The 24688-nt window shown below is 37.4% G+C and overlaps 1 protein-coding gene across 3 annotated transcripts in view; it reads right to left on the bottom strand.

Annotated features, from left to right (window-relative positions):
* Window positions 1-14993, bottom strand: part of GULP1 (GULP, engulfment adaptor PTB domain containing 1) — a 67184-nt gene extending 52191 nt beyond the window's left edge. For 2 of the 3 annotated variants that reach the window (XM_010134539.1, XM_010134541.1), the window contains exon 1: window positions 14938-14988. In XM_010134539.1, the coding sequence (XP_010132841.1) occupies window positions 14938-14988 (51 nt within the window). Of the gene's footprint in view, window positions 1-14937 lie in introns of all 3 variants that reach the window. The other variant, XM_010134540.1, reaches the window with a different exon arrangement.
* Between the last annotated feature and the right edge of the window lie 9695 nt (window positions 14994-24688).

Raw genomic sequence — 24688 nt, 5'->3', positions numbered from 1 at the left:
GTTAGGCACGAATCTGAATGCAGGCTTTGGATTCTTTTCTTTCATAACAACATGTACAAGAACAGCTGGGTGTTTCCATGTGCCATTTCAAGGTGGGGTTGTGCAATTCTGAGTGTGCAGCTTGCAATAGCTTCTTCAGACTGAAGCTGGACACAAAATCATTTGAGCCTTCATCTGTTCAATGTAAACAAACTCTAAAGGTTGTGAGAGAAATTGTGATGGACTTTTTTATATATATCGTATATACATTAATAAAGACCACCGGTATAGTACTGAAGTTACTCTCTTATACTGGAAAACATTAAAAATATCTTAATAAAAGCAGAAATACAATTCCACAGACATTTTACATTTTGTGAATAAAGTTTATTTTCCTCTAAAATAATTTCTGCTTCATTTGTCTTTGACTAACACAATAATGCTGCACTTGTGATATCACACTCTCTTGCCATGGCAACATGCAATGATATTAAAAACACAGAAACAGGAATTCCCTGTGGGACAAAAAACAGAAGTAGTCACAGTTAGGAACAAAGTTGTCATTCAAACACAAATAGCCTTACCAATAGGAACAAATAACTATTGTTCATTACTCTCAGCTTATTAAAGCTCTTTTCCAGTTTCATGTGAAATATGACATTGCATCACGTCTGAATCAGGACTTTTAATACTGTGACCCTTACTGCACTACAGATTAGAATAAATGACTCTCGTTCTAATTCTTGATCCACAGAAACGCTTGGCTGTCAGAGGACAAGGAGTGCACGAGAAAATAGTTATTCTGGAGAAAGAATCATGAATGTGTGGAGCTAGTGCTTTAGCTTTAACAGCCTGGAAATTTAATTCCACTTCTAGTAATTTCTTTAATACAACACAGATTTTCTGAACATTTTCTTTTAAACTATTATTACCTCAGAAGATCATCTGCTCTTTAAATTCTAATATTAGAACTAGTGTGTATCAAATAATTTACACATACATTCTACGGGGGAGGTAAATAGACAGCACAAGACAGATGTATGTGCTGAGGTGTGTTAAAGGACAGGAACAGGAAGTGAGAACTACCTTTGTCAGTTTTTTGTTTCCTGAACTGTGGAGTTCCTATACTGAGAACCACTATGTTGGTAAAAGAAGAATGAGCCTAACATTTTCTTAGTAAAACAACTTCAGCTGAGTCAGCACTTAGAGTGTAATCCATGATCATATGGATAACCTACAAGAATGTGCTAAAATAAATGCCATATTCACCTAAATTAATAGCAGTATTTTGATATAAGTAGCCAAGAAAATATCTGTGTTTTCCAAATAAAAATGTTGAGCAAAGAAAAAACAGACTTTTATATAAATGACACCTGAGGACGATTTTCTGAGTTACTGTATTCATAGAATTCCCCCAGCAATTTTCAGAGAATACTTAACTGAGGTAGCCAAGAGAAAATCAGATTAGCTGTCTATCTGTGGAAGTTAAAGAGAGAGAAGCTCCATGCAGCAGAAAACAAAAGCACAGGTGACAAAGCAGAGTAGTAACTGTGACCCCAAAATTGCATCATGTTTGAAGTGCTGAGAAAATATCTCCAAATAAAGTAAACAAGGTGGTTATCTTGTGGCAGAGGAAAAAGGACAAGGAAACCACACTACTTCTGAGTGCTTTGATTATTCAAACTGAAAAGAGGTAATAGCATAAAGAAAACACACCTAGTACCTGAGCTGAAAGAGCAAATGAAGAACAGCGGCTGGAGCATACAGAACATACGGAAGCTGAAGACTAAACGGGTGACACTTAAACAGAGCGGTTAGGGAGCATTTTCATGTACTACAGGCTCATGACCACAGTAGCAGATAACCTGTTGAATCTTCAGCAATCACATTTAGGATTTTTATGGAATAACAAAAACATATTGGAAATCTTTCTTTCAGAGACTGGGAATGTACCCTTAACATACTTCTGCCTTGTTATCAGTGAATGGTGAATGTCCTGCCTGCATAAAAATCAAATTCTACTCTGAATCCCTTTTCAATTCCATCACAGATACTGGAAGCAAGCACTACATAGGCAACGAGTCTCAACAGCCAAACTGGGACCAAGCAGTTAGTAACACTGTTCATACTCTGCCAGCCCTAGCCCGTTATTGTGTTAGCTGTACCCATAACAACTAAATATTTAGTCATTTCTTAAAAAAAAAAAAAAAGAAAGAAAGAAAAAGAAAAGAAAAGAAAAAAAAGGCACTTCTTACATTGGTTTAGCTGCACTGGATATTTTAATTTTCCTACATGTAACTGCAAGCGTCTTCTCTGTGATGATTATTGTTTTATGACCCTGTTCATATTCTCTCATTATTCTGATTTCTAGAAAAAATTGTCTTCACATAATCTCACATGAAAGCCAGCTAGAAAGCATATGTGATCACCCTAATTCAACACTTGTCCTTCATGCGCTTCAAGCATACCAGTACAGAGTGGAGTGTTTCCCAGAGCTAGCTAGGATGAGAGTCATTTAGTTTAAAATAATACTTGGTACAGAAGAACTTCCTCTTTAGGCTACCATTCTACAGATATTTAAAACAAATTTGCAAAGCAGTACCTAAATATAGGAAATATTTCTCCCTCTAAACAACACAAATTAGGAAATGGGATTTTTTTTTTTTTTTATGAGAACGATTATTTTAGCAAACGGTAAAAATATTTAATAGTGACTATCCAATCTGGCAACATCAGATATGAAATGAAACCACTATTATCGTGACCTTAACATCCATCAGCAAATGAGACAGACATCTCAGGTGAACTGTTCTAAGAGAACATAACTGAGTTAGAAAGTAAATTACAAATTATTTTACAATGGCAATTAATCCAACATTAATGTTGGCTGTCACTTTTAGTCCATTAAAAAATATTATGCTTTTCAATAAAAAACTGGTGCTAAAGTGGTAAAATTACTGTAGTCTAGATCATTATAGTCATAACTTGCATCGATAAGTGAACATAAAATAAGAAAACGGTGTATTTTAAAATCCTTCATATAAGGATTTAGAGTCTTCTCTAAATAGCAACATACTATTTTTTACCATGAGAGCAAGTATTGAGAACACATTTAGTCTTGTGCTCGAGGCACTGGACTATAATTCAAAATTCGGCATCTGATTTGAGAACAGAGTTTTGTGGTAGATTTCTGGAAAACCTCCACTATTACCTCAGTTCCCTATCTTTAAACTGAGGAAAATAATTCACCCATTTCTTGTCTGCATTATCATTCAATTATTCCTGAAGAAGAAAAGCTCATGAGAGTCAAGTCCAAGGTTTTCCATCGGTTTGTTATTCTGAACTTTGATCTAAGACTCTTTGCATCAGGGTAGCACCTACAGTCTCTGTCTCATTAATTCTATTGGCTATACAAACGTCAAAAAGATAGCCCTTAGCTTCAAAGGATTTATGATCTAATGAACTGTGATAAATTTTACTGACCTCCTGGAAATGCACAGCACAATTTCAGTTAGTACCTCTGAGTGTTATTGATAAAAATCAATATAAAACATTGAACCCTGTTCTTCCTGGTACAAATTATTCTAACAGCAAATACTAACACAGGTGAAAAGCTACAACTTGCACAAAATGAACAGAACTCTCCGACTCTGAAAATAAAAACCACGTGAAGAGGTCCAAATTTCCCACCTCTCCTCTTCTGCCTCCCCAAAGGCAAGAGGGGGAAGATGGCAAGGCCCTGCAAGACATCACTAAAGGAGTAAGGAGCATTCACTTCACCACATACCAAAGCGAGATGACTCATACCGTCATTTAGACATCTGCTAAGAATAGAAGAAATAAACCAAAATTCAAACCCAAAACCTGTACCTAGTTTTAAACTTCTAAAATTGATTTGAATGTTATTTAATGCACATGCTATTTTGGAGAATGCTTTTTCCATTTTGAGAATGGGTTTGCTTTTAATAGTTGCCATTCCTCACAACCTCATCAACCACAAGTTGGGATATGGCCTCCAAATTCTGACTTTGGAAGACCTACACACTCCTGACTTAATGGGCCTCCAGCAATACTCCTCTATTCATGAGCAGACAAGGCTTCCCTCCCATGTAATCTTCTTAACAGAATGCTCTAATTAATGTGCTTTGCTGAGTTACTTACCCCTTCTCCCTAGTATCTCCCATTTTGGAAGCACCTAAGTGCTACAGCAACCGTAAGAGATATGGGACATTTTTAGTCCATGCTTCAAAATTACCTTCTCCTTCAAATGCAATCCTTGGTGCACATACATCATTAAGATTTGATGTACATCCTTGCTTCCATGTCTTCCCTCTTAAGTAATACTACAGCAACCGAGGACCAACTTGTAAAACTACAGGAATTGACTAGATTTTATCTTTCTTATGGATTCAGAATGAAGAAAATATTACACATGGAAAAGTAAACAGCAGGAAACAAATTTAAAGTTTAGATCAATGTAACCCATCACTCACTCTCCTTTAGTGGCCAATAATAATTTCTAGTGAAAATGCAGAACATTTTAACAAAGCTTTACAAATTATTTAACACAAGTATTTTTTCTCTGCTACGTACCAAACCAGAAAAGATTAGTTCCTCTAGTAAGTTACACCTAAGATTCTCAGGTTCAAAGTTTAAAATGCTTTTCAGGCCAAGGTTGGCTTTACACTTTCTGAATCAGAACAACCTGAAGGAGGCATTTCTGAGAGAAATACTCATCACTGTTCAGTACCCACAACTGACTAGACCATGTTGTTATTTTATTGAAATAAAGTCACAGACTGCAGCCAGTGACTTGTCCAATGGTTTCATTAGGATGAATCCTCATGAAGTTCAGTATTTGTGAAACTTTTATTTTCTGAATGCTGAACAGCCTGGCTGTTGGACAGACTCCTGTAGTCTTGTTTTTGTTGGTAAAATTGTATGTCCTTGTATGTCCTTCTGTTCAAAACTTATGTCTTTCTCTTATTTTTTATGATCCAGTTCTATTTATTTTCTCTGCTTATTTGGGAGAGTTTTCTAATTATTTTTGGTGAATCACAGATGTAAGAAGGCAGCAGTAGCTTCATAAATACAGCGAAGGCTGAGCAAACAAAAATACCCAACTTTGTCCAAAGGAAAAATGGAAGATAAGGAGTTAATTCATCTGCAGGCCTGATTTTAATTTAAAACAAGTACAACCTATAGAACAGTGTAGCCCACCTAGCCCATGCATATCATAATCCCAGTGTTTGAACTCTAGAGTGTGTTAGTTCCAGCGTCAGACATGCAACTCACTTGACAGTCCAGAGGCCAGAACGCCTGCTTAAAGAAACCTCACATTCTCACAGCTGACAGCTCACGTGGAAATATAACTGCACAGAAAGACTCCCCAGAAGCCATGCTAATGAGGCTAATTAGCAATGTCAAGGAGACTTAAGGAGAGGCAAGGGAATTAAGTATCAGCAACATAGAAGAAACAAAAAGGGACAGATACAGAGAGCTGCGTAATTCTTTGCTGACCCTAAGGTCTTTGAAAATTCAAGCCTTCTGCTTTTGCACGCTTGTTTTTCAGTTTGCTAATTCTATTTGGACAAACCTCTGAGTTTTGTTCAGTTGTCGTGAATGGATGTTCATATCACTCACTGTCTGTTCTGGCCCAGTGCTGGGGAACTCACGACCCATGAGTAGCTTTCACAGTAAAGTGAAGATTTATACACAAATACTAATTTACTCTTTTTCCGAAGCATATGAAAATGGTATTACAAAAGCTGTTACAATGTTTCTAAAGATTTTGAGTCTTTTGTCTCAACAGGCTCATTACTCAGCTCTTTAAAGACAGATACTGAGGAAAGACAGTAATGCGTTTGTTTAAAACCTATTTTAAAACTTCCAGTTAACACAGTATCTTTAGAAATATACTTTAGATGCTGTGTTCAATAACACAGCCGTATTATGAAGAACTGCTGTTGAAAAAGTTATTACTACAGAAAAACTTCTACTAGTCTTTTCTGTATATCATACATATACACAAATACACGCTAGCACTCACAGAACTTGTTGGATTAACGCTTCAACATATCGCTGTCTTGCATTCCAATAAACAGCTCTTCGACACCAAGACTACCGGAAAGAATCATAATTCACACGACAAAAATAACTTAAAGCATGTAAATGGCAAAGATGGGTCACAGGTACGATGTTGTTAACCCGTGTACTCTTGTTAATTGTGCCATCAAGGCAAGTCTTCCCAACTGCAGGTCACACCAGATAAACTAATCCTACGAAATCCCCTACTGCAGATTTTCAGACTTAACCAAAACAATGCTCACACTCAGGAGATCAAATCTTACAGTAAAAGGCTACAAAAGGCCTTGAGTCAGAAAGAAGTTTCCCATATATATGAACTAAGTGCCTTATAACACAGAAGTCAAATGAATTCCAGAAGTTTCACATTTCAGCCCTTCAGCACCTTCAGTTCCAAAATGAGAGAAACTACATCCCATTTTTAAAGTAAAAAACCCGTAAGGCTTAAAATTACATCTAGGTCTGATTCCTCCCCATCTCTCCAGAAACTGAGAAATCTAGCAACAACATGTGCTCCAGAAACTTCGGAATCCCAGTTCCTAAAGCTAACCCCAGCACTCCACAACCAAGAGAACAGCAACATACAGCATTTTTCTGCATGGGCACACCAACAAGGCTAACTCTTCAAGTCCTGCAGAATAAATTAGGACCTTGTAGTTTTATTGTTTCCCTTATGCTGCATTCACACTTGGAAGATAAAACTAAACATAACTTGAATGTGAACGCTAGACCAACTTCTATGGTAGTAGAAGCCTCTTAGTAAGACAGCAACATCAACTTTCCTCTGAAAGCCATGGGCCATGCAGCAATTGTCTAGACTGCCGACAGCATTCCCGTGTGCCCTGACAGCTGACTGAGTAATGAGCTAGACTGCACATAGCCTGGCACCGCCCGGATACAAAAGGCAGTGTATGGAAGGTGGACATGGGGACAGGCTTCTTAGGAGGAATACAGAAACACTATCCAGGCATGCAGGGATGAATTCAGGAAAGCCAATTCTTAGCTAGAGTTGAAACTGGTGAGGGATGTAACGGGCAAGGAGATGGACATGAAAATGGACCAGTGCATGGCTAAGGGAGCTGTACCTGTTCAGCGTGAAGAGGACAAGGCTGGTGGATGTGCGTGCATGTACGTGTAAGGTTAAGAGTCACAAGCTGCAGCAAAAGAAATTACAACTAGGAGTGAGGGGTGGGTGGGTGGGGAAATCACAATGACAGGGATTAAGCACTAGGAACAGGCTGCCCAGAGGCTGCAGATCTCTGCCCTTGCAGGTATTGAAAGCTCCATGGCAAGAGGATCTGTTGTGTCTCACTACTGAAGCCAGCCCCATTTTCAGATGAGAATCAACTGGATCATTTCCAGAGGTCCCTTCCAACTTAAATTATTCTAGATTCTAACACTTCAATTCCCAAAGCAAACCCTAATACAAATGAAACATAGCCAAAGGACAACTCTAATACTCAAGGAATCATAAAGCATTTCTTCTTTCTAAAATTGAGGGTGTTTCAAAGTCCAACAATGAGCTAAATCTCCTGCAGTTTTGTATTTTCAATCCAGATTACAGTTGTTAGATATTGTATCTACAGTGCCAAATAACCGATTACAGAACTTTCTACCAAAAAAAATGCCTAAAGCTGTTAGCTGTTTAAAAACACTTTTTCCCCTCATGAGAGAACTGAAACTTAGACTGCTCAAGTCACAGCTGAGGAAAAGAGCAAGATTAAGCAGCCAGAGTGCTAAAGAGAATGGGTGTAAAAACAATCTATGCCAAAGAAATGAACTGCTTAGACAAAAAGGAAACTTAAAGCTTGCTCAGAACAGGGAACAACCCCAGGGCTGCGGTAGGTTACAGATCAGCTTCAGTGCAGACTAGGGGCTCTGACCCAGTTCTGCTTCACCAAAGTTTTAATATATTACTTAATACATTACTGACAAAGGGACTTAAAATAGTTCTCGGATCCTAATCTCCATACACTATCATTAATTGGTGTGATCTATTTTTTCCTCCTTGCTATGAAATTATTGCTTCCATCTCTTACTTGCATTACAAATCTCTCTCTCACTTGTCACTGAAGTATGTCATACATACAGTACTTAGACATTACAGGTAAAATGGAAGTGATAAAGAGAAAAAGGGATCATAAGCAGAACCTGGGAGAAGATGAGAGCCCTGGAGAATAGGTCAAAAGGGACTGTTTTATCTACAAGTTGTATATGTATTGAAGAACGTGACCAATATTTTTTTATCCTATTACGCAATTAAATGGACTGATTTATTCTTTTTTTTTTTACTAGAATCTACCAAAAATATTTCAGTAAAACACATGTACTCTATTGATTACTTCTCCTGAGAGAGGAAAATAAATGAAATGTTGTACGCTCTATTAAACTGTCCTGCACTATTTCAGAAGTTTTAAAACCCGTTTTGGTTCTTATTAGGCCCGAGTGGTTGAATGATGATGCCGTGTCAGGTATGGGTGTAGAGTGGATGCAGCGAACAGGCTGTTTTCTGCGGAGCACCCATGCTACTGCTGCAGTCTGCCCATGCACCTTGGGAGAACTTTGCAAAGTCACACTGCAATTGTGCTGGTGGACAAAACCAAAGGGTATCAGCCCTTACAACAGACTGCAGTTCACGTTTCCTTGAAATTAGCTTTAATATTTATAAACTAAGTTAGGCATTCAGCGAAGCACCTTTATGAATCCTGTCTCTGCTTTCAGAACATGTAAGTATTCATCTTCATACTCATCTATTACACCGCAGAATTAGCAGAATGGGTCCTGTAGCACGCAGATACAAAGCACTTCCCACACTCACCCCTCCACTCTGCAACTGTTTAACACCTTGTCAAATTTTAATTGCTTGGATCTAAGCATTGTCTCATGTACGTGCCTCAAAACAATATACTTTTTTGCATTTATATATGACATTGGGAGCTTCAGTCAAACCTAAAGCTCTCTGTGTGAGCTACACGCAAAAGGACCTTAAGAAAGAAAATCTGGAATTGCTCATAATCTTCGTTCCTTTCTTGAAGCAGATCATCTTCTGGAGAATAAGTGACCTGTAAAGCCTGGAGTTGTGCAGCTGGCTATTTTACACGTAGCTGACAGAGGGCTACAGACACCTGGAAAGAGACCATACACATGGTCAAATCCACACTGTTGCTATTCAAAAAATCTAAACAAGTCAAAACTTCTCAGCTAGTGTTCAGTCATAAAATACACCAGTGCTCCAATGAGAAACAAGTCCCATTCTTCAAAGCTTTCAGATAAGCAATAGTGAATGGACGTGAAAGATCCAACTCTAGGTACAGATGCACATAGATACCAGAAGCCACATGCGCAGTAATTCTTGCAAAATGATCCTGACGTGCTGATGCGTGGGGGCATTGTGGGCCGCTCAAGCATATGCAACCGGCATTCATGGACCCTTTGAACTTGTGAGCCTTCATATGCAGATGAGATATGCAATTGCCCACGAATACTATTGAACTTCCATTAGTGTACAGTGATACTCTATCGACAGAAAGCGAGGGCTGGCTTTGTGCTCAAAAGCCTTGACCAAGACTCAGGACGTGCAGCCAAATATCGTCCCTGTACAAACTGGCTATGCAGCCTTGGGCAAGACAGACTGACAGTTTTCCAAAAGCACCCAGCAGAGTTTTCTGAGGAAATGGCCAATGTTCAGGTTTTAAGGAAGCTGAAATATTCACCAGTTTTCACAGAGACAAATGACAAACAACTGGAGCTGCTTGATGCTGAACAGTTAAAATGTAGTTCCCCTCCTTCAGTTACTTAAATGAGATGATGTCTGGTGCTGTTGAAAGTTTAGATACAACTTTTCCGCACCCCAGTAATTTATTTTGTAGGATATTTGTGGATATAATGCCATCCTCTCCTACCCTTCACCCAATTTAAGTATGTAATCTTGTAAGCAAGATGGAATAGATAGGTCCACTTCCCTGAAGTAGAGAAGTCTGTTGACATTACCCCTTGCAGATTCAAAATATTTGATGTCTTATTTACATGATTATTCATCTTCGGCAAAATGAGCCCAAATTTTTATGACTGTAATATATCAGAATTAACTATGAAGTTCAGATTTTCATTCATTCATAAAATTGTAATCTTCTGCTTTCACATTTCACTTGGATATTTTCACAATACTCATTTTTCTTGTGCTTAAACAGTAAATTAATTATGATTATACCCAAGACATTTTGATACTCTAATAAAGTTAATTGGAATTAAATTATTAATTCTAATTATAAGAAATTAAATTAATTAAAGGAAAATTAATTATTTCTTGTACTGCCTTCTTCCATGTCATTAGTTACTGATTTTCAACATTTTCATGCTCAGTTTAGAATAGCTTGCTATACCTAACATCACCACATAAAGTATACTGTTTAACAGCCTACTTTATATCTTTGTTTACTTGGAAAATCTATATACCATTTTCCCTTTGATATTCTTTCATTAATTTTTTTTTTACTGACAAAACCATGATCACTCTGTAGTATGCTGAGTAGACAGAAAAAGAGAAGTTGCTAGTATAGCTATAGCAACACAAATCTGTAGCAGAAAAAAAGCTTTGCTTATAGGGCTTTGATAATACTGTACACCAAACTGAAAGAGGGTAGATTTATATTGAATATAAGGAAGAAGTTCTTCACTGTGGAGGTGGTGAGGTGCTGGAACAGGTTGTGGATGAGGTTGTGGATGCCCCCCCCCCGGAAGGGTTCAAGGCTAAAAGCTTTGCTTATAGGGCTTTGATAATACTGTACACCAAACTGAAAGAGGGTAGATTTATATTGAATATAAGGAAGAAGTTCTTCACTGTGGAGGTGGTGAGGTGCTGGAACAGGTTGTGGATGAGGTTGTGGATGCCCCCTCCCCGGAAGTGTTCAAGGCTAGGTTGGATGGGGCTTTGAGCAACCTGGTCTGGCGTCCCTGCCCACGGGAGGGGAGTTGAAACTAGATGATCGATAAGGTCCTTTCCAACTCAAACCATTCTGTGATTCTGTAATGACAGCAATACACAGACACGTAAAGGACATAATTGCACCTAGAGCCCTTCTGCAGTAGTAACATGAATTAGAAGCACAATGACCTAAAATTCTTGTCCAAAATGCCCGCTCTGCAGTAAACATTAGGACAGCAGCTGTCTCAGCACTAGGAAACCACCACATCTCTTGGTAAAACAAACTCCCATGGGTTTACCTTGTCATCACGATGTTATGTAAAATAGCAGCTCTTCATCCTAGTGTGAGGTCAAAGCTACCGACGCCAGAGCACACTAGTAGCCAATATAAACACTACACTTGCAAAGTAGAACCTCTAATCTGCAAAACAAAGATGTGCATGTGCAAATCTGATATAAGCCAAAACATAGCCAACTGACTCTAAAGGGGAACATATAGATACAATTTCATACAAAGACACATAGCAAACATAGCTGTTTTGGGCAGTAGCAATCTATTACTAGCAGAAAGACACCCCTCAGGGTAGTATCAGTTATATGCTGACAACAATCAGTCCATTTTCAAAATTGCAGTCAGATTCCACTATAAAGTCATACCTTGATCACTTTGTTTTAGAGAAAGAAAAATAGCCTAAGATCAAGAGAACTAACTTAAGGGCAAAAAAGAACTTTTTTTCCCCCTACAGTACGGAAAACAATACAAACATCTGTTTTTATTTACGGTATATTACAGAAAAAAAGATGACACAAAAGAGAAGTCTTGGTTTGCCTCAGCATTTTATATCCTGGTAACAGGAAAATTACCATGCTACTACATTTAGATGAGTCCTGTATCCCCACATCTGATAATACACTATGAAGATTCTAAAAGTTTTGAGGAAAAAAAAAAAAAAGTCTGATACATTCCAGAAAAACATAGAATCACAAACTGATGCCAAAAATCTGACTTCAGTAGGCCCAGATTTCACCTCCAGAGCATCTTGAAATGCGTAGGGTGTTATTATCAGTCCCTTCAGCAAGACCAAGATTGGGGACATTAGTAAGATTTAAAAAACCAAACCAAACAAAAAAACCACAACCCCCCCAAAATCCCCCAAGAAAGCAACGATGACAAAATCCCTCCCTGACCCACCCCCCACCAAACCCCAGACCCCCACCAACTTATACCATACACCAAACCATGCCAAAACCCAGCAAACTGCAAAATAGCAAGTACCATAGTACCATGAGGACTGGCTATGCTGGAAAGGAAAGAGAAAATCAAGATGCTTTAGTATTTAACGGCATCCTTATGAGACTTGTGGCCCCTGGATTTTACTCCCGAAGAACTAACTCGTCTTGTGTTTTCTTGCAAAGAGGATTATTGCCATAAATCATTCTGAGGGTGTGCATCCTCAGAGATACAAGACATTTCTATTAAAAAGTCCTCTCCAATTTGTAGAAAAGAGACCAGTTGTCTATATGGCAGGTTTCTTTAGTTCCCAGTTAACTTTGCTAGGATTTTTTTTTTCATACGGTATCAGTCAACTCATGAACTGCTTTTTATTAATAAGCTTTCTTCAATTCTTAAAGATGTCTTAGGAAGCAAGCAAACATACAACCCCCCCATCTTTGTTCTTAGTAAGCTGTCTTTTTCTGATCTTCTCAGATTAGTATCGGAGAAGCAATTTTTGCCCTCCTCTTTATAAAGAAAACACTAATTTTCAGCCATGGTACTTTGCATTCAAAAAACCTATGTAGCAGAATGCAGATCACTTGCCCCTGGAAAAAGAACATCTCTGGTATTACTTTCTGGTATTACTTAAATCTAATTGATTTGATTTTCTGAACATATCATTCTTCACTCACATAATTACCTTCTGAAATAAATCAGATAAAGTGTTGTCTTTTCCTCCCAACAAATATAAAAGTTATATTAATAGAATGTTATAGAATTGGAAGTGGAACAATGTGAACATTTGGGAAAAAAATAAATGAGTCTTTTTCAATACTTGCTTTATGAATGCTTTCTGAGTTTTTAATCATTATTTCACAATGTACTTACAAGATATGAAATCAATGAGCTATTTCAGTTTAGAAATCAAAACGTTATAAAAACCAAATAAGGTACCAATAGACACATGCTTTCATTTTAAAAAGAAAAATATTGCAAATCTTAATGAAAATGGTACTTGAGAACTGAGACGGGAAACATCATCTAGATTTAATAATGTTGTTATGTCTGCATATGTCAGCTAACTTCATAAAAGCTGTGCAAATTTATGCCAGGTCTCGACAAAAAAAGCAATGTGGAAATCCCATACCCTTTACATTTCAGTCACAGAGCAGAGCCATTTTTTACTAGCTCTGAAATAATGAATCCAATAACTGAGAGTTCTAAATAACAATTTTCTACTGCTGTCATCAAAACGAAAAAATGGGTAGAGTTGTTTTGTTGGGTTTTGTTTTTGGTTGGCTGGGGGGACATTGCAGCCCTCTGCAAGTCTTCTGACAGACCTCAGCAGCAACAGCACAGAGGTCGAGGAGGCCCTGTAATGTCAGAACTCACACAAAACAGCAGCAGAACTGGAGAGGACGCTTGAGCATCTATTAGCCTAAGAGCCTATCTATTGGCCCAAGAGTCTTTTCTAATAAGACTGAGCATGGACTTCCTTTGGATAGGAATTCCCTATCCCTTTTTTCTCCCCCAGAAGCTGTTGGTGCTTTTGTTTCTACAGCTATCATTATCTTATCACCATCTTTGTTATTCTGAAAATTTTTTCTGCATACCTGTATTGACACACCTATTCACGAGAAATACTCTTAAGAATAATACTGAGACATGAAAGATGAGGGAAGTTTCTTTTTTCTCTATAAGTAAAGACCACAAATGAAGACAGGACATTGTTCAGCGCATAAATACAATTTATAGCTTCAACTTGCCCTTGCAACAGTGGCACAGTCAGCCCAGCAAGTATTCCTCCCTCTCAAAAACTGTAATATAAAAGCCAAGGTGTCTGGCAAGGCTATATAGATAAATCCTAATACATTCTTCAGTCAAAAATTCAATTTGAGAGCGCATAGAATAAAACCACCTTCATCAGGCAACCAGCAGAACAAGACTCAAATTTCCACTACAAACACTTGCTCTCTATCTGACAATATTAAGCAAAAAAAAATTGCAAACACAGCAGGGAATAATAGTGTAGGAAACTAAGTCCTGTCTGCGAAATAATTTTATAATAAAAAAAATACCAGTCATATGAGAACTTTATCCAGAACAGATCACGGAGCAATCTTACTGAATTATCCTCCCAGTTTTAGCCAAAATTTAGCCAATTAGTCAGTTTACTCTGAGTTACACTGATTCCTGCATATTCCCTCCTCATTCTAGCAAACGATTTCCGAAGCTTCGTAAGAACACATGAGTAAGATTTCTGGTTTTACTGTAGAAAAATTCCATTATTACTCTACCATATTATTCTACCACATTCCAGAGTATGACATTTTGATATATCAAGCAGATAGGATTGTTACTCATTGCCTTTGCTATTCTTCAAAAGAAGTTTGTGCTATTAATTATCATTTTTATAGTACCGTAAGCATACAGCCTGATGTTAAATGCCTTTGTAATCAAAACTTCCATCCATTTAGCAGCCCTTAAAATGAAGCACAGCATCAAGCAGAAGAGGAACACTGATTTGCTATCTAGAAAAACCATCTAATAATTCAGAACATGAATCAATTAGCTATTATTTCAGAAATAGAAAATTTTTATCTGTGAAAGTTTCTACATTTTTCTTTGCTATTATATTTGGCTAATTCACTTTCTGCAGTTTTCAAATGAAACACAAGATAGAACGCGCTGTATTGTAAAGGTAAGAGGATAAAGTAACTTCATATTTTCTTACCTTTGCATTATAAGGAATATAATGCTTTGATAAGGCTTCGGGAGTGTGCATCCATGTCTTGTCTACAGAAAAGCAAAATAAAAGAAGCACTGAATAGGTTATTCAATTGTTAATTTAACTATTATAGTATCTATCTGAAAAACATCAACAACCCTCCTTTCACTCAGGTAAGTATCTGTCTGAAGTACTGATTTGGGCCGGAGGTAATTGTAGCAAAGCTCAAAATTTCCCGCACATTTACATGAAAGAACCAGTTACTTCTCTAGGGCACACTTCTTAATTTAACTGACTCGATTTACCATAAGAATTCCAACTCCTCCTCCCCTTCCACCCCCCAATGTATTTATTGGTCTAAGGTATTTCGCTGTTTCTGCATCAGACTAGTATTTTCTGCATCCTTCATCCTGACTGCATGCTGTGTTTCTAATGACATTTTTTGATGAATTATGGGGGGGTGTGTGTGTGTAAGAATTATCAAGATGTTAAAGAGACAAAGGAAATTACTTTGGAAAAATTATCAGAGCAATAACTGATAGAAAAAACCCTAATCCTTCCCACAAGAAAACAGAAGTAAGCGGGATTGTGGTAACTGATTCAGAAGTTTAGATCTTCTTTGATCTTTCTTTACACATCTTAAATGTATTTGCATATTTTCCTTTAATGATTTTCACATCACAAGACTGTGCTATCATCTTGGTTTTCCTGGCTCATGTTTCATATGGTGGCATGATGAGTTCTTTACTTGTGAAATACATCTTTCCTCCTCCTTTTTAATGTCCATTTAGAACGTACAAGATAACTGAAGGTGGAATTCCAAAACTGATTTTTATTAGAGGTTTAGAAACCATTTTTTGAAAATTTTATTTTGAAGCTTTTAAGAAAAACAAGATGTTCCAGAATCCTCAATTGTATTACCAACCACAGGAGAGATTCTGTAACACTGAGTAGTATTTTATACTCCACACATCCAATATTTAGTCATGTTTTCTAACATGAGACTACTCCTGTTTAAATCAGCATGAATTAAAGTCACAGATCTGAAACTTTATTGAATTAAGTAATAAAATAATAACTTAAAGGAAAATTCTACCCTTGGATATATGCAGACAATTCTCTTTGCATTTAATGGGAGTTGACACTAAACTAATAACTAAATATTTTTGAAGATACAGAAGACGACAAGCTCTTAAACAAGATATTCACCATAGTCACCACAGTAACAGCATCAAAACTGCCAAGCTGGAGAATTTTTTTTTTCTTAAAGCAAATTTTATTTTAGATTACAGTAATGTTCATCTCCATTACTGAAGAGTGATACTACCAACTCTTAACTAAGGAAGCATGGTTTCTCCATTCAGCAGCACTCACAAGTACGATTATGCACTAAAGTGGCTTTTCCTTTTAATTCTGGCTTGTGATTAGCATACTGGAATCAAGAACTGCACTCATTTCCCAGAATATTTTAAGATCTGAAACCTAATCTTTATTTTCAGTACAACGTCAAAACCTGATGTTATCCACACAAAAAAAAAAAAAAGCAGCGTGAATTAGGAATGATAGAATAAAGCCCGACAACCCAAAAGATAACCATGAGCATTCTATGCCAGCGGCTGAAAGCCACACAAGCAGACTGGTGATGGGGCGTGAGGGTGAGCCCCAGACACAGAGGAGAAGCTGGCACATAAGGCAGGGCTTCTCCCTGTCCCTCCATGCTTACAGCACGTGGAGAAGTGAAGACCTGCCAAGTGCGAATCTCAGCTCTGAAATACACATTCACATTGCTAATGATCGTGCTTTATTTACCCATTTCTACAGATCACCTGTTATAATAAGGGAGTATTTGTAAATACATCAAGGAAAATCTAAAAAAAAAAAAAAAATCTAAAAAATAAAACGTTGAATCTCTTCAACAACAACAACAAAAACCCAAACAAGCAGATTTCCACTCATTTCAGTGCCTAGTGCTACCACAAACAGGTCATAGGGCCATCACTTCTGAAGCAATTTTACAGGCAGACAATTGACTACGCAGGTACCAGTAAAACTAACTACTGCTTGCTCCCGTCCCCAAGCAAGACAAGCTCAAATCTGAAAAAAGTTATTTAATTTGGGAGCTAAATTTGAAAGGCAGCTGGTAATCTTTCCAATGTTATTATTGGCTACCCAGCTTTACTTTCAATGTTTTTGTGAAGTCACTCACTTGCTTACTAACCTGAAACCATAATGCTGTAAGGGATTCCAGCAAAGAATAGAACTGGTTGGAAAGTGTTTCCCTAACTGCTGGTACCCCTAGTTAAGGGGAAGATACGCATGGGTACTCCCAGCTCAAAAGGAAATCGGTAACTTAGCAGGGCATCAAAAGATGACTGGATTCTACAAGACTTGTGCCATTGATTAAAGAATTCAGTCAGCAAGTAGCATTTCCAACATCAACGTGAAGATCTTCAGACCTATGTCTCGCTGCGACACGGGTATTGATGTTTTCCACTGCTATTGGAAGCCCATTTTCTAGAGGCAGGTAACAATTACAGAGTGGTGGCACTTTTGAAAGAATTCTTAATGCTAAACAAAATCAATGCGAGGCAAAATTCACATTGATAGTAAAGACATGCAAAAAATCATGCTATTAACAGAGAAGTGTGTGACCAACGTTTCCTTCTGAACTGTAAGCTCTGATTTGGGACTTACACTGTTCTCAGCAGCTGTTTGAAATACTGCTTGGAGTTAGCCTGATTTCACAGAAGCTGAGAAATACCAAATTTCAGACATTTTTCATAAAAATATTGAAAAGGAAAACCTATAAAACAGGTATTTTTTAAAATACCTGATGTAGATGTGGCTTGTGATTGGCATGATTTTTCATTTTTAAAATTAATTTTAAATGAGTTTTCACACCTTAGTACTTAATTATTCATTCTGAAGAAACAAAATATGAAACCCTACAATAAAAAAAAAAAAAAATCACAGTTCATATTATTATTTTATTAGTTACATAGCAGGAAGAGTTCTGGATACTTTATAGATAAATAAAACACTAAGCCATAAAGGACCAAATGCCTAGATAAAACCAAAACTGACAATGGCATGCATCTGATGTAACAGTAGTAGAAAGAGAAGAGACTTTTGCTATCATGCCAAATGAAAACTAGTTATTTTAGATCTTGTCTGAAGCTCTTAATCTAGGTTGCCTAAGCATTTACATTAAAGTTTAAATAAGTGCCTAGGTTTTTTTTGAGAATTGAGTCTGAGCATTAAAACCTAAGCAGAGTTTAGCTTGAATGAAGTATGAGAGATTCCAAGAGGTAAATGCCTAAGTATGTGGTGGTTTTGCCTAACTTACTGGTGCTGTGTGTGAGAGAAGATGGAAAAAAGGATCACTGTTCATAACTCAAGGGCAAAGGGTAAGCAGCAGCCCTGCTCAAAGAGGGTTAACAATACTGTAGCTTCTACATAACACCTCCTCCCACGCATGGCATGCTAACTGCGCACCACAGGCTTTTGGAGAGCCCCTGTAGCAGCAGCACAGCATCCCATCCAGTTTTTAAGAGAATTTGACTTGGGTGAGAGCTTCTCAACTTCTGCTCCCCACCAGCATACCCTACTCTGCTAAGGGTGGTGGGAAAACTGCATATAATTAATTAACCTTTGGAAAAGCCGGGGTTTGATAGAATTGCAAGGGTGGAGGCAGCGAGTTGGGCGCTTTCATTGTCAGAGGATTAACTGTGCTCAGAACTGAGACTTCACTACTTTCTAGTCCCCCTTGAATCACACCGGTCCTCTACAGTTTGCATTCCATATCAAATGCTGGTCACCACACAACCTGGGGGCACCAGCATGAGTCATTTCAGAGGCCTCAGTGATGCTGGGAAAGCAGAACACACTGACAAATCACACACTGAAGTCAAAAGACTCGAGGACTACATAAAGTATCCAGAACAATTGTGCTGCACTTAGTGGAGGATGACATTAGGTAGGGGAACAGCACAGCTGACCGTTTATCTAGCAAAAAGGAAAGCAATAACAGCACCAAGAAATTGTTTTTCCTTGAGGTTAATTTCTCCACACATTACTGCCTGCAGATATTACAGAATGGATTTAGTAGAGAGGCACTGATAAACTATTTTCTAAATGGCAAAACAATGCTCAACAATACAAGTTTAGTTAACTGCTTCCCTGAGCCCCACTTTCATTACTAATTCATGTATGCTAAAAATGGCTCTACTTAACTATGTTTCCAAAGCATTTACCAAAGCATATGCGACCTAGTGTTATAACAGGTTATAGTGTTATACCCCATGTTATAACAAAGACTCCAATTTAAACTTTTTTTAATGTGAAAATACCTTCATTTCTAGAAGATAAAAACTAAAGCCTTTATCCTTCACTGAATCAAAATTTTTGTCATCAAGGCTGGTTTTGTTGCTAAGAGAAGAGATGGAACTGTCTTTTCTTCCTGCTTTACAAAATTTGCTATGGAAAGACAGCTCTATGTGACAAACAGCCCAGTAACAGTCTCCTGAAGAAGAAAGCATCCCATGAGATCAGTGCTACCCCTAGGCATTACTGCCTCAAAGAGCAAATCGCTTATTTGCTTCAGTGTGTGTTCACATGTATCCGTATCCTTCATTTTTTCTAGATTATCTATTTTTGTATAAAGAAAGAAAACCTTCACAATGGGACGTAAAAGAATTGCCACCCTGTAAAATAATGTCCTTTATCCCGCACTGCAAAAAAACCAGGCAGGTTCTTGCAAACCTCACAGAACTCTTGCAAACAAGGTAGGATCTGTCTTCTTGACTATGTAGGCAACAAATCAACTGATACGCTGAGCCACGAGATGTAATGCTTGTTACTAGAGTTTTCATCTGAATGCAATAACTAAACATTATTAACAAACATAAATATACCCATATTCTCCTACAATTCAGCTATAGTATTTGTTCCAGCCACCTTCTAGATGAATAACAGAACACAATCTGTGGCTAACAGCAGTGATTTAGCAAAGTTACTACCAGGTTACTATGATTAAGCAATTGAAATTACGAGTCAGACTCTGCCCTAAGCACATATAAGTATCAATGTACATAATTCAAAAATGATTACTTCTGGGTTGTTTGGTATGTTTTTTTTTTTAACATAAAAACATTCTTTGGAGCTATATTTATTCTTTGCCAAGACAATGGAGCTGTATCTCACTAGAACAGAGTGAGCTTTGCCTTTCCGTGTGCTTCTCATAATTATATTTAGGACCTTATGAATGGTTTTAAACGGCTGGCTACTAAAATAGCAAAATGATATCATAGAATGCTGGGCTGGCACAGTTACAATCCTCCAATAGTAAGACTCACTGCATAACCTACACATTTTACAGCATCCGTTTTTAAGATATTTTAAGACACCAGCTTGTAGGCTTTCACAAGAAAGGAAAATAGGATCAAAATAATATATTAGTGCAACTGATCTGTGATTAGCAAATCTTCACTTTTGTACTTCTAATTTGTTGACATTAACTTTTAAAAGTTAAGCTTCCTAAATCAAAGGGAAAAACAAAGAAAAAATTCTGAGCTATTTAGCCTGCACCTCTTCCATCTTCTTGCCAGAAGAGCTACACTGTGTCTTTGGTAAAAGCTTCTAGCTGAAGTTGAAGAAGAGGTTACTGGTACAGTATAATTTATTTTAAGTGATCACATTTCACAAGTTTTCACTAAGAAGTATGTACAGAACAAACCTCCAGCTTCACCTTTCACTTTTGGAGTCAGAGTTCAGTCAACTATTCCAGTATAACTATAAATAAATTTGGAAAAGCATCAACTAATCTTGTCAAAAACTGTGTTAAAGGCAAGTTTTTTAAAAATTTCAAACTGTTCAAGTAAGAACATTACATGTATCGCAAAACAAAGGAAAAGGAACAGAAATGTGAACCTCAATACAGTTAAAATAAAATTTTAGTTTCCTAATTCAGGAAGAATAAAATAACGTAATGGAAAAGTTTCATTGGAACTTTTTTGAAATGCCAATGAACTGCAAAGAAGTGAAAGGAGCAGCAGCCACCATTCTGAACAACCACAGTACACGTATCTGCAGCTTCCTCTTGCTTATGTACCTACGGTACATCCTTCTATGTACCTAAAGCGTTTGATTTCACAAAACAATCTTTTCCTGAGTGACATATTTTGAATGTTCTTTAACATTCTCCAACAGTTTCATGAGACAAAGTCCTATAAAACAAAGTAGTCACTGTGATTCCTAGCAAGGTCTGGCTGGTACACATCCAAATTTATTCCACACAGAATAATACATCTTGTCTTTCACTAGACATTCATCCCGTTAAGTAGCAATGTACCTATGTAACTCAAGCATTTAGGTAGTACCTTAGGGAAGTTACATGCAATGACTCATTTAGACAAGAACTCTACATCATACACTAACAACAACTTACATCAATAATTTATTGCCTTGTAGATCTCAAAAGATAAGTTGTGCAAATCATTTAACGTTCTGTAAATTAGGCTGTATAAACTTTAATAGCACAGAAACCAAAAAGTTTAAGATTCCTTCAATGCTGTTCCCACTCACAAGTCAGTATTTAGTGCTCTGTGGTTAAGCAGTGCGCGTATGTTCTTGACAGGAGCTCCTTAGGTTTTGCAAAGCAACAAACAGTTATTGTGGTAAATATCGTTAACTTGCCTAGAATATTCTTTAAAGCAGGCGATAGATAAGATTATTTCTGCAATACCTTTTCAAAGATAATGCAGATAATACAGCCAACAGGAAATTATCCTCCTATTTTCATGTTAACAGAAAGAAAAGAAAAATTAGTCTTATCAGCGCAGGCCCAACCTGAATCCTACGAAGAAAGTTTCCAAAGCATACTTCTCATTTGTAGCTATGCAGCCTCTGAAGACATACTGTAATAATTTATTTCCTGAACAATTAGAACTGTTTCTTCTGCTTCCAGAACATAAATACACGTACACAGTTGCATACAAATGCATACAAACCCACAGACGATGAGGGACTGGCCACTTCCTTGTCCCACCAACAGAAGACAGTGTGGTCCTTGCCAAATGAAGGTAGTAACCCTTCAATTCTCCTTGTTGGCACACCTGAAAGGGTACCTCCATAGCCAAATAAGAACAATATAATAGTACAAACTGTATTAAAAAAAAATAATTCAGTTACCAGTCCAAAAAAGGGACGTGGTCACCCAATATTGGCTTTTCACATGATCCCATAATTCAAAATCAAAGAGGAGTATTTGGAACACACAAAACCTCTTTGTGGAGGTATTACTAAAGCATTAAATTCAACTGATTTGTGTATCCAATTGTGTATCTGACAATTAAAGTATTTGCTTCAGGACTGTACTTATCCCCTTTACTCTTTTTGGGGTTCACCTGTTGTCTACTCAGTGAGAAGAAGAAATAAAAGAGAAAACATTTGTTATCTCTCTAATACAGCATAAGTTTACAATAGAAATCAAGATCATGTTACAGCCATTCCATTCACATGGAAGAGCATCCCATAACCTTTGATTGCATTTTTTATATGTCAGACCCCGCCCATTAAATGCATTTGTCTACACTTTCAAAAATAAGGCTCACTGCAGAGAAATGTTTTTGCTGAGACCTATGATTTATGACAAGCTATTACCGCAATATATTCCATTTAGTGTTATGAATACCATCACCATCTCATGAGCTGATGATGTGGCACCAATCACCAACCTTATGAACTGCTACCACGTGAGAAAAAAAAAAATATTACAAAATTAAGATTCTTGCCAACGACAGCAGTTTGGCATCGAACTTTGTGCCATATGTGAACTAAGGCTGATATTTACTCTGGAATGAAGGAGGACCATTGGAGTGTCATGAAGAATGAACTAAATTCAATTGTGATTCACACCCTCCACAACCTCACTGAAGTCCACTCGATTTCACATTTTGTAATTCAGAACTAAATTTAGCCCAAAGTAGACAAAAATACCTACATTTTTAGCACTATTTTGAGACACTAAAGAAGTTTTACTCCCAGAAGACCTGATTACAGTCATTCCATAGTTAGAAATGCCTCTGTCTAGAAGGAACAGTAGTTTTCTTTCATGTTTCTGGTGAGGCAAAAGCCAACAATTAGTAGTTAACTATTTTTTTTTTTTTTTTTACTTATATGCACCAGTTCTTCTCCCAACAGCTTTGAATGGAAGGCCACAGAATCAACGAAATGTGCCCAACTCATCTGGGAGAGGCACCTCCATTCACTAAAAAAATAACCAAACAAAAAACCCCATAGTTCAGATTCAATTTAGATACCAACAGAGTTATTTGAAAAATTTATCAAAAATGCAGCATTTACAAAGATCTCTTACAGGAAAATTATATCAAGTGAGCATGGTATCACACCCAATGTTAAAGGAAAACTTAAAGGTAAAATTAAGAGGACTCTTCAGAAACCAAGACCCAAACCTGGATTACATAAAAAAAAAAAAATCTCCTCACACCGCAGTAGATACACAAAAGTTTTCACAAGCTTTGTCAAAACAACAAAGCGGTAAGAACATACATAACGTTGTTCTTCAATTTGGTTTTGTGGAAAAAGGAAAGAGATTGTTTAAAAATATATATAATCTATAAAAACTACTTCAACAGAGTATACTACACTCATTGAGCAACAAACAGAAAACTGAATGTTTTTGTACGGTTTGTACAATCATATAATATTTCTGCAGAGAATTTTCTCCGTAACACATGTAATTGGTAGTCCTACCAACCTGTACTGAAGTCAAGAGAAAGGCTATTTTACTTTGAGCGGGTACAAAGTATTTTCGTATTAAATCATGCAACTTCAGCATGTGCTGACATCAGCTTTAAACCACAAAAAAACCTTTTTTTTTTTTTTTGTCAATATTAGTTCCTAAAGCTTGTTGCCCTATTATGTGAGCTCATGGCTAACTGATGAGAACAAATATTACAACTGATAATGCTAAAAGGTTCCATTTATTTAAGATTATTTCTTAAGTATTTCCTGAAACAACCTGAAATTGTTTAAACTTCATATTTTCTTCTATTTTTCATTGTCATTATTAGGATGAAAGGTGAACAGCTTGATTTTATCCAGTTTGAGACTTAAGCGTTATCGGCTAAGCCTTCAAGGAAAATGACTATCAGACAAGTAAAAATAATTGCAAGTAAAGTACAAGCATAAACTATCCAGGTTAGAAGTTCTGGTTTGTGCTAACTCTCAGGGATTCGGACAGTCAATGACTGTACCAGCTGTTTGAACTCAACACACCTTGTCACTTGAAGTGGCTGTTTCAAGTCCAAGCTGTGGCCCTCAAAAATACTTGCTCCAGATAAGATACCTGAAGTACCAAATTCTGCTGCAAAATGAAGTGCTGATAATACCTGTCCCGGTTTGAGCTAAACTTCCTGGTTTGAGCTGAAACTTCCTTGTTTTGGGAAATGGACAAATAGAATTATTCCATGCAAATATGGTAATTCCGCATTTAATTGGTTAAGGGAGTCAGGTGCAGCGTTATGTGTCAAGGCTTTAAAAACGCAGCAGCCGAGGGGAGTGTTCTCTCTCTCTCCTTCCAGACTCGCTGCATGGAGGGTTCCTGCCGTGGACCTGCTGGCAGACGTCCAGGCCCGACCAGGCCGGCCGGAGCCAAACCGGCGAGCGACCAGCCCGAGGCTTGAGGGTCTGCACCCCTCCCCGGATCGCTCTGTGAGCTCCCGGGCAGCGGCACGCA

The sequence above is a fragment of the Buceros rhinoceros genome, unplaced genomic scaffold (assembly GCF_000710305.1).
Source record: "Buceros rhinoceros silvestris isolate BGI_N320 unplaced genomic scaffold, ASM71030v1 scaffold6314, whole genome shotgun sequence".
In the NCBI taxonomy this organism is placed as follows: domain Eukaryota; kingdom Metazoa; phylum Chordata; class Aves; order Bucerotiformes; family Bucerotidae; genus Buceros; species Buceros rhinoceros.
The sequence above is the reverse complement of the archived record's forward strand: the minus strand, read 5'-3'. Positions and strand labels throughout refer to the sequence as shown.